Source organism: Cydia fagiglandana, chromosome 26 (assembly GCF_963556715.1).
Source record: "Cydia fagiglandana chromosome 26, ilCydFagi1.1, whole genome shotgun sequence".
Taxonomy (NCBI): domain Eukaryota; kingdom Metazoa; phylum Arthropoda; class Insecta; order Lepidoptera; family Tortricidae; genus Cydia; species Cydia fagiglandana.
This window is the reverse complement of record NC_085957.1, coordinates 7,027,619-7,038,242: the sequence shown is the minus strand read 5'-3', so window position 1 is coordinate 7,038,242 and position 10,624 is coordinate 7,027,619. Positions and strand designations below refer to the sequence as shown.

The following is a 10,624-nucleotide window of genomic DNA, read 5'->3' as shown; positions in this document are numbered from 1 at the left end:
TTTTAACCCAGTGTCAAATTGTACCGCACAACCGGTAAACCTCGGGATAGTAATTGGTGTGGCCCTAACTTACATAAACTATCATTACATAACATCTTACAACTGCGGTCCTTTCAAACGGATAGTACATTGTGTATTAAGAGCGGTAGGTAATAGTTATTTGTTTTACAAGGGGGCAAAGTTGTTGTTTAACCGCTCGTGCTAATATTGATACCCGAGCAAGCAAAAGATTCCAAAATTGAACCACGAGCGTAGCGAGTGGTTCGAAAAATGGAATCTTGAGCGTTGCGAGGGTTTCAAAGCACGAGGGTTAAACAAAATTTGCCCCCGAGTGATACACAAAATTTTTCAGCACACCAACCTGAAGCAAATATTAAATGTAAAATATCAAACCAAATCAAATCCAAATGAATGTTATTAAATATATGTCACCCAAATTCATCATTTAAAAGTCAATTCTATCAGCAAACATAAGAAAACGACTCAAAAATTTAATTTGATTACTTTGCCTCACATGTGAATAAAATGCAACTTTGCTATCAGTTTTTGAAGTGCAAAGTAAGCCTTTCCGAGCTGGTGTGGTGAAAACAAATTTACGAACGAGTGTGAATTGAAGCCCGAAGCTGAAAGCAGGGCTTCATTAACACGAGATCGTAATAAATAATTCGTGTACTCCCACCGCCCGAGGCACACGCATAACAATGTACTTCATCATACTAGTGAGAATAAAAAGGGAAAAAATAGAACTACTGTCTAATTTTGGTTGGACATACATTGCAGCCCTAATATAGGATAAAACTTCTGCCTAGTTTCAGACGTACATTACAGCCTTACACAAATTTAACCTAGGGTTGAAAATGTTGAAATTTAGGGTTTACGGACCGCATCGTATGTATGTATGTATTTACTTTATTGTACATAGAAATATAAACACGAGAAACACAGTTACAGAGTCAATTAAATACAACAAAGGCGAACTTATCCCTGAATGGGATCTCTTCCAGTTAACCTTTGAGGAAATGAGTAGGACAGAAGTAACGATGAATGACAAACAAAAGCAAAAGTGTACAATCCCTAAAATAAATAAAATCATCGTCGCAGCATCGTCTACGGCAGTGGTTCTTAACCTGGGGGTAATTACCCCCGTGGGGGTAAAACTGGTATTTTACGGGGGTAATAAGCTAGCCTAATATAACAATACAACAAACGTACACGTTTTATTTTTCATTACCATTGGGAGGAGGGGTAAAATCAGGTTCCCTAGTTAGTCATAGGGGTGACCGGACTGAAAAGGTTAAGAACCACTGGTCTACGGGTAATAAACACCTTTTACTAGCAATTGTGATTAAAATAACTATCGTCATACTCCAACAGGCCCTATGTAATTATAATCTCTAGGTTGGATTGTAATTATAATCTCTAGGTTGGATTGCAATTATAATTTCTAGGTTGGATTATTTACAGAGACATAGTGTCTACTCATATCACATGCATCGTACAAGCGAAGTGAGAACTGCAGTTCAACATTACAGTTCTGTTCCTTTTAACTATCTTTACCTATACCTATTATTGAGCAAAAATTTAACTAGAGTCGGACCAAAAAAAGTCTGCAGTGGATGCGATAGCCCACGCAGGGCAAGTGTTATTTATACGTCATAATTTCATAGAAGTTTGACGTTGAAAATTGAAAATGATACTTGCACTGCGAGGGCTATCAAATCCGCTGCAGACTTTTCTTGGTCTGACTTTACCTATACTTTTTTTACTATAAAATAAAACAAAGTTTTTAATTCAATGATATTCTGTGCAAACAATATATATACAGTGGTACTTTACTTATAATGGTATAATGGTAGGTAATTCAGTTTGCTCAGTGATAACTGCATTTTATAGGATCTGCATCCCAACCTTGTAGACGGTTTATTATTGGTATATTATGGTTCAATTCAACACATTTCAATTTGACTACTCCATAGTAAGTAACAAAATTTAAACACGTTGCAATATTTTGTGCACCTGCATGCAGGTTGAATACGCATGTATTAATTAGATTAAGATTCCATGTAAACCGTATTATGAAAAATTTAATATTGATTGATCGATTGATTGGTTGATTGAACGTGTTTAGTTTATCATATTATATCATAATATAACGGTGGGTGATGCTATAGTTTCATACGGTGTTTCTAACTAATACAGACTTCTGAAATCATTTCAGCCCATTAAATTACAGGTAAATAAATAAATAATAGACTTAAACCTTCGCCTCCGACTGTTAATTCGATCCGTACATTCACGATCGCAGAGAAATCTTATAATTTAGAACACAATCACCCAAACTTCGCCGTTACGTACGGAACCCTAAATGCATATTCATATAAAGGTCCACCTGAAAGCTAATGACACAGTCCTGATCCAACATGGAATCAAGCAACAGTTTTCTATTCATATCACTCCTGTCTCTTGCAATTATTTGCATCGTGTATTGTCGGAAAAAGCTCTCCTACTGGTCTAGTCGTGGAATAGAACAGTTGCCAGCTCCTCATTGGTTCTTCGGGCACTATAAGGAAGGGATTCTATTTCAAGCAAGTCCTGGCTGGCATTTAGGCCAGCTGTACAAGCGAGCGCGTAACGCGCCGCTCGTAGGCTTCTATATCTTCCATAAGCCATGTTTGCTTCTAAAAGATCCTAAGATCATCAGACAGATACTGATTAAAGACTTTAACACGTTCCCTGATAGACATTTTGCCGGGAATACTCAGAAAGACAGTATTGGCTTGAGGAACTTGTTCTCTGTGAGGGGTAAGGACTGGAAGTATATGAAAGAGAAGATGGGTCCGTTGCTGAATAAGTCATTCAGGCAGATGCTGCCGCTCATGACGGAAGCTGGAGAGCCGATGTTGCGGCACATCGACTTGAACAAGGACAAGGAGTTGGATGTCCAGGATCTGGTTTACAAGTCGACTGCCGATCTGATCGCGAGCGTGGCGATGGGGACCAAGATTGACTCTTTTAGTGATCCGAACGGAGAGCTACCTCGACGTAGTGAGTTTTTATTCTTACTTTTTTGCATGTTATATGTTAAAGGATGACTCACGTAAGACTTGGCCGTGTCCGGGCCGGCGCTTCCTTTGCTTCCTTTTGCTTTATTTCGTTAAATTTTCCAACAACGCAAAATCAACTCTATTTCCTACAGGTTCAGGTTTCAATGGCAAATTTTGGATTTTTTATTTGTATGGCTGGGCCTTAGGAGGTTAAAGGGTCAAACAGAGAACTGTGTTACGTCATTCCTGTAGACATATACAAGAGTTACGGGCTATAAAGGTTAATTTTCTTTTTTAACCCTTATCCACGTGAAAAGGTCCTCCTTTTATTTGGAGAACTATGATAAAATCATTACTTACATGCCTACAAGCTGTTAACTATTGCCCACAGGAGAGAAAACATTTTTCTTCATCATTAATTCATTCATATAATGATTTTATCATAGTTCTCTAAATAAAAGGAGGACCTTTTCACGTGGATAAGGGTTAAATAAGAAAATTAACCTTTATATAGCCCTTAACTCTTGTGTATGTCTACAGGAAAGACGTAACACAGTTTTCTGTGTGACCCTAAACTGGTGTTAATTTCTTGCAGTGTCGGAATATTTCTACAGCTTCGAGCGTATGCTGGCGCTGGTGTCTGTCTTCTTCGTGCCCGATGCAGTCGACTCAATAATCGGCTCCCTCCTCTTCTTCAAGTCTCACTTCATCAGAAAGGTAAGACGAAACAGGAGCTGAGTTTTAAAATTTTAGGTAAATATACCCGTCTCGCTAACGGATGTGGCTCCTAAAACTAGTGCGATAAGGACAAGATGAAAAAATCTCAAAAATCGAGGTTTCGTACTCGACTGTTTCCTCCTCCAAAACTTAACCAATCCTAACCAAACTTGGAAATCAACCAAAATTGGACCGTTTTGCTTTTTTGCCTAATTGATATCAGTTTTGAATACTACGCCTCTCATTGCGGCATAGTCAATTAGGCCAGTTTGGCCATTTTTGAAGGGCTCCAGCGGCTTAAAAAACAAAAATATCAACATCAATATCAATATAGGTACACAGATATTGACAATATTAATCTGTGTTGAAAAAATCATTGCTCTAGCACAGTGGTGGGCAAACATTCTTCATGGGGGGCCAGAAAGTTTAGGAAATTTAAGTGGAGGGCCAGAATTGTATCCGAAATTTATTTTGATTTGCGATAATCGTGGGCCAAGGGGTCATCCATTAATTACGTCACACGAATTTCTAGGTTTTTTGACCCCTCCCCCCCTCCTTGTCACACTTGGTCACATTTGGCAGACCCCTCCCCCCTAGTGTGACGTCACATTTTTTCTACGAAATCGCCAAATCGAATTAAGTAAGTACCTAAGTATTATTCATATTTTATCAAAATATTTTTAACGGTATAAATATTAGTAATTTTATAACTTAGGAAAGAAAATTAAACGAATAAAAACGATTATCGTTTTAAAAACTTGTTATTTAAATGTATAGCGCATAAAATAATTGAAATAAATTTTCGGTTACTGATGAAGTTAAAGTGACGTCACAAAGTTTGTGTCTCCCCCCTCCCCCATGTCACAATATGTCACATTTTTTAACCCCCTCCCTCCCCCTAAACTTGTGATGTAATTAATGGATGACCCCCAATGCCATATAGCCCATATACCTTACCTACTAATTATTTCATAGGACCGGCGTGGCAGCCAGTTACGAAAACCATAGTTATGAAAACGGACCAAAGGCGGTGGTGGGCCGGAGATGGCCCGCGGGCCGTACTTTGCCCACCACTGCTCTAGCATCAAAACCCACGGAGGAAACAGTCAAGTACGTTTGTATGGAGAAATGACCACTCCTGTTGGCTCTTAAGCCCTCATTCCCACGGGAGCTTTTACAACGCGCGTTAAAAAAGCGTGAATGACACAAAATACCTACATGTGTATTTTCACACTACAGCGGTGGCGCTTTTTATCAAGCGTTGTTGGATTTTCGACTTTAAGCCTTGGTCGTTAAATCGAATGTAGAGTGCGGACTCTACATTCGATTTAACGACAGATTTAACACTTAAATACAGATTCAAACGCTTTTTAAACGCGCGTTAAAAAGGTAGTAGTAGTAGTAGTAAACACTTTATTGCACAAAACAAGTACATAACACAGAGAGAATACAATAAATGTGTACAAAGGCGAACTTATCCCGTTAAGGAATCTCTTCCAGCTAACCTTTAAGTAACTGAGAGATACATATGAAATGGTAGTCAAACTAAGATAAAATGTACATGACGGCGAGACTTAAAAGAAGTAGCTAACCCTAGGAACATAACTCCCCATCCATCCATCCATCCATCCATCCATCCATCATCATCATCATCCATCGTAAGGTCTCTTACGAATGGGGGCTAACGATCGGGAAAACTGGCATTGTCTCAGTAGATACTAAAGAAAAACCCGCCAAGTGCGAGTCGGACTTGCGCACAAAGGGTTCCGTACCATTACGCAAAAAACTGCAATAAAATCTCGTTTGTTGTATGGGCCACTTAAATATTTATTTTATTTTGTTTTTAGTATTTATTTGTTATAGCGGAGAGGTTATAGCGGGAACAGAAATACATCATCTGTGAAAATTTCAACTGTCTAGCTATCACAGCCTGGTGACAGACAGACGGACGGACAGACGGACAGCGAAGTCTTAGTACCTAATACGTAATAGGTACGGAACCCTAAAAATGTTAACGATTTGGATACCATGCATTTTCCTAAGACAGATAAGTAAGAGAGATCAACGTTAGGATTAAGTATAAAAACTAGAGAAGTCCGGGTCCGGGCCTAGGATTCCGACGCTTTTCTGTGACGGCCTGACGGGTGATCGAAGATCACTTGATGCTTAATATTAGAAAACTGAAGTGTCTGACGCAAGCGCAAGGGCCTATTTTGAAATTTGGCGCCCCGGACCAATAAGTTTGGGCGCCCTAAGGGGTCATCCATTAATTACATCACACGTTTAGGGGGAGGGAGGGGGTCAAGAAAATGTGACATATTGTGACATGGGGGAGGGGGGGAGACGCAAACTTTGTGACGTCACTTCACCAGTAACCGAAAATTATTTAAATTATTTTATTCACTATACATTTAAATAACAAGTTTTTAAAACGACAATCGTTTTTATTCGTTTAATTTTCTTTCCTAAGCAGTTTGGGTTATAAAATTACTAATATTTATATCGTTAATAATATTTTGATAAAATATTAATAATACTTAGGTACTTACTTAATTCGATTTGGCGATTTCGAAGAAAAAATGTGACGTCACACTAGGGGGGAGGGGTTTGCCAAATGTGACCAAGTGTGACAAGGAGGGGGGGAGGGGTCAAAAAACCTAGAAATTCGTGTGACGTAATTAATGGATGACCCCTAAAGTCAAGGAAGAAAAACAAAAAGCAATCTGCCAGGGGCGGCATACGCCCACACACGCCGCCCTTAGCGCCATGGCCCTAAGGTAAATACGCCCCCGCCTCGGCCCGTTCTTAAGTCGTCCTTAACGCATATTAAACTAGTTTTTGACCCAGGTATTCTGGACCGCGATGGAAGAGAGAAAGACGTCGGGGAAAGAGAGAGGAGACTTTGTAGACTTCGCTAAGAAGATGCAGAACGAACCTCAGAGCCCGTATGGTAAGCATGTGAATATAAAGTTAATTTTCTTATTTAACCCTCATCCACGTGAAAAGGTCCTCCTTTTATTTAGAGAACTATGATAAAATCATTACTTTACATGCCCACAAGCTGTTAACTATTGCCCACAGGAGAGAAAACTAGTGTGTTCGCGCGAACTTTACATTTTTTAGTTCAGTTAACAGCTTGTGGGCATGTAAGAAGAGTTGTGTGTTGGTCAGTTTGAGGAGTACAGCCTTTAGTTTAATTTATTGCTCCTGTTACAAGAAGCACCCTGTATGTATAATCTGTGCCCAGGCGCGCTTCCGCGGCCTGACTACGCGGGTGTAAGATCCTACTTCCGATATCGTATCGGACACCGCGAAAACACTTTGAATGTGCAGAATGTGTCAAATCCCGCGCAACCATCAATGTTTCAGAATTCTCTGGCGACAACCTGATCCACCAAGCCGGTACATTCTTCGCCGGGTTCGAATCCAGCGCCGCCACCGCCGCGTTCACGCTCACGCAGCTGGCTAGGAACAGGTCTGTCAACATGTTATTTGGTAAAAAAAATCAGACGTCTTAGTGCTCGACATTCTAATAACCAATAGATGACACACTGTTGTCGGCTACTCATTAATGTTGCCCACTGTACGAGTACATAATATTTATGCCAATATTAGGTACAATACTTACCTACAGGTATGTGGGAGACCGAGCTTTGCTCGGAAAACATACAAAAACTCATAAACCAGGCAAGTGCGAGTCGGACTCGCGCACGATGGGTTCCGTACCATAAAGGAAAAAAAACGGAAAAAAATGCAAAAAGAAAACGGTCACCCATCCAAGTACTGACCACGCCCGACGTTGCTTAACTTTGGTCAAAAATCACGTTTGCTGTATGGGAGCCCCATTTAAATCTTTATTTTATTCTGTTTTTAGTATTTGTTGTTATCGCGGCAACAGAAATACATCATCTGTGAAAATTTCAACTGTCTAGCTATCACGGTTCGTGAGATACAGCCTGGTGACAGACAGACGGACGGACGGACGGACGGACGGACGGACAGCGAAGTCTTAGTAATAGGGTCCCGTTTTACCCTTTGGGTACGGAACCCTAAAAATGCGCGTTTTCCCAGAGATAAGACCGAGCTAGATCGATTTTTCGCCCCCGAAAACCACTATATATTAAGGCCCACTTGCACCATTCCAATAACCAGGGGTTAAGCGGTTAAACTTATAACCTAGTGTCAAATTGTATGGCTACCCATGACAACTCCTGGTATAACCGGTTAACCCCGGGTTAGTGGAATGGTGCAAGTGGGCCTAAGTATAGCAAATTTTTAATAGTGAAGTAAACAAGAATTGCTCGTTTAAAGGTTATATTTTATACCTACTGTTATAAGGTTATACCTACCTACCTATGGTTATTTGTGTTGGTGTATGGTTATTGTTCAATCAGTTTGGATATGATGGTCGTTCTTATCTAAGTAACAGCGTGATAAAACGGTATCCGTCTCTTTCTATCCCACGGTTTAAACAGTGAGGCCAAGCGCGCACCACGACTTTTTGTCGCGCGATAATTTAGTCGCAGAAATGTAACGTATGTGTTTATATGGCAGTGCGCGCATATCACAGCGACAAAAAAATCGCAGCGATTTTAAAATTGTGATTTGTCAAATTTTTCCGCGACTGCTCGCGACGCGATTGTCGCAAAGTGAATTGCAGCATACGGAGTTGTATGGCCCCGCGCGCACTGCGATAATAAAATCGCACCTCGGACCTGTCGGCATTTCGCTCTCCAAGGGTCAACATATCGGAACCTGCTTCTCCAATGGAGTTACAAGATGAGACGCTAGATGTTGACCGTTTAATTATAGAAATAGAAGGAGATCACCTTTGTGGTATAAATACTCAGTCATACAGCGATTGCATATTATTTCACGACAAGCGACTGGTACGACATCCATGTCGAGAATGAACAAATCGTCGACTTTTTCATCGCAGTGCGCGCACTGAATTTTCTGCGATAAATTACAGCGCGATTCTAAAATCGTGTCGCAAAAATTAAAATCGTGGTGCGCGCTTGGCGTGACAGTTATTTTATCACGTGAATAAAGATGGATATAGCTATCCATAATACGCCGGCAGGTCTATTCAAGAGCGAGCGAGGGCAGACGTCCAAAGGGCGGTGAAGAAACACGGCTGGACTTACGAGGCCTTTGTGGACATGAGGTACCTGCAGCAATGCATTCAGGAGACCATGAGGATACATCCGCAGGTGTCCACCCTGGACCGCGTCGGAAGGGAAGACTATCAGGCAAGTTGGACTTATGAGGAGTTTGTGGACATGAGACTGCAGCAGTGGCTGCAGACCATGAGGATACATCCGCGGGTGTCCACCCTGGACCGCGTCGGCGGTGAAGGGAACCAGGGCTCTCCAAAATCCGGCCCGCGAATTCAGATTCAGCCCTATCAGCACCGCCGCTGGCCAGTAAAAAGTTTGGAGACTAGGTAGTAGGTACTTATAAAATATCTTTTATTCAAGTAGCTAGATCGATTTTTTGCCCTCGAAAACCCCCCATTCCATCAAAATCGTTAGAGACGTTTCTGATCGCCGAAATATATAAATACCTACTTATACAAGAATTGCTCCTTTAAAGGTATAAGATATATGCTGTACAAACATGCTTATTATGCTTAATTCCACAGATACCAAACACCAACATAACCATAAAGAAAGGAACAGCCGTGTACATGTCCATCTACGGGCTCCACGAGGACCCGCAATACTTCGCGGACCCCGGCACCTTCGACCCCGGCCGGTTCGACCAGGGCAGGGGCATATCGGAGGCCTACATGCCCTTCGGAGCTGGGCCCAGGATGTGTCTCGGTGAGTTTCAGGTCCAGGGGTGGGGAGGGGGGAAAGGAGGGAGGGGGGAGGGTCAGGGAGGGAGGGAGGGGAGGGGGGTGGGACCGTACCTCAAAAAGAAAAAACGGAACCCTTATAGGATCACTCGTGCGTCTGTCTGTCTGTCCGACCATCCTCCCCTCCTTTATCTCTGAAACTACTGGGCCTAAATTTTTGAAAAAATTACACAAAATAGTACTTTATTTACCTATAGATGACAGGAAAATCGATTAGAAATGTGCAGTCAAGCGTGAGTCGGACTTATGTACGGAACCCTTGGAACGCGAGTCTGACTCACACTTGGCCGGATTTTTTATTGTATATATTATTTCAGGTATGAAGATTGGGTACTTACACGCTAAAGTAGCGACTGCGATAGTGCTGGCCAACTACGAAGTGTACCAAGAGCGCGAAGAACGACTGATCCTGGACCCGCGGTCCACGTTCACCGCGGCCTCCGAAGGACTCAAGCTCCGGTTTAGGAAACTCGACGACAAAGAACGGATCCAACTTTAAACTGAATTTACTTTAAAAATCGTAGTTCAAGACCAAAAATGAGATTAAAGGTCGGTTGCACCAAACTGTGAGTTCGCTAAATTTTTATGTATGGAAAGTTTAATAGTAAAGCGCCGGGGCGCGCCGGCTGACGTTGATCAGTCTGTCAAATGTGGTTGGTGCAACGCCCTAAATAAAGATATGTTCACTACAAAAAAAAAAACAAAAAAAGTAGGACAATGTTGCCAGGACCCCTATTCGACAAGCGACGTTTGACGTATCGTGTTGATCTCCCGTTGATGTGGGAAAAATCATAAGTTCTCGAATACGTACAATGTCAAAATTTGACATTAACAATCCACAGTTAGGGTGACAAGCAAACCAAACCGAACCACCCTTAGTTTAGAGTTGAGTTTTGGTTGTACCAAATGATATTATCCACCGTTGATGGAATCAACACTCAGTATGCGATAAAATCAACTGTTGATTTGACGTGGATGCGAAATCTGATAGTTGTACATGTCG

At 41.5% G+C, this 10,624-nt stretch overlaps 1 protein-coding gene across 1 annotated transcript; it reads left to right on the top strand.

The window, feature by feature from the left end:
• The first annotated feature begins 2,349 nt into the window (after positions 1-2,349).
• LOC134677340 (cytochrome P450 6k1-like) lies at positions 2,350-10,205 on the top strand. Its single transcript, XM_063535775.1, has 7 exons — positions 2,350-3,045; positions 3,640-3,761; positions 6,609-6,711; positions 7,131-7,236; positions 8,845-9,187; positions 9,406-9,586; positions 9,939-10,205. Exons 1-7 carry the CDS (start codon positions 2,421-2,423, stop codon positions 10,118-10,120), a joined length of 1,662 nt encoding a protein of 553 aa, XP_063391845.1. The 5' UTR covers positions 2,350-2,420; the 3' UTR covers positions 10,121-10,205.
• The last annotated feature ends 419 nt before the right edge of the window (positions 10,206-10,624 follow it).

Coding starts and splice junctions, on each gene's coding strand:
- LOC134677340 (XM_063535775.1), top strand. CDS start 2,421: ATGGAATCAAGCAACAGTTTTCTATTCATATCACTCCTGTCTCTTGCA. Junction 3,762..6,608: donor AGTCTCACTTCATCAGAAAG/GTAAGACGAAAC, acceptor TTTTTGACCCAG/GTATTCTGGACCGCGATGGA. Junction 7,237..8,844: donor ACGCAGCTGGCTAGGAACAG/GTCTGTCAACAT, acceptor ATACGCCGGCAG/GTCTATTCAAGAGCGAGCGA.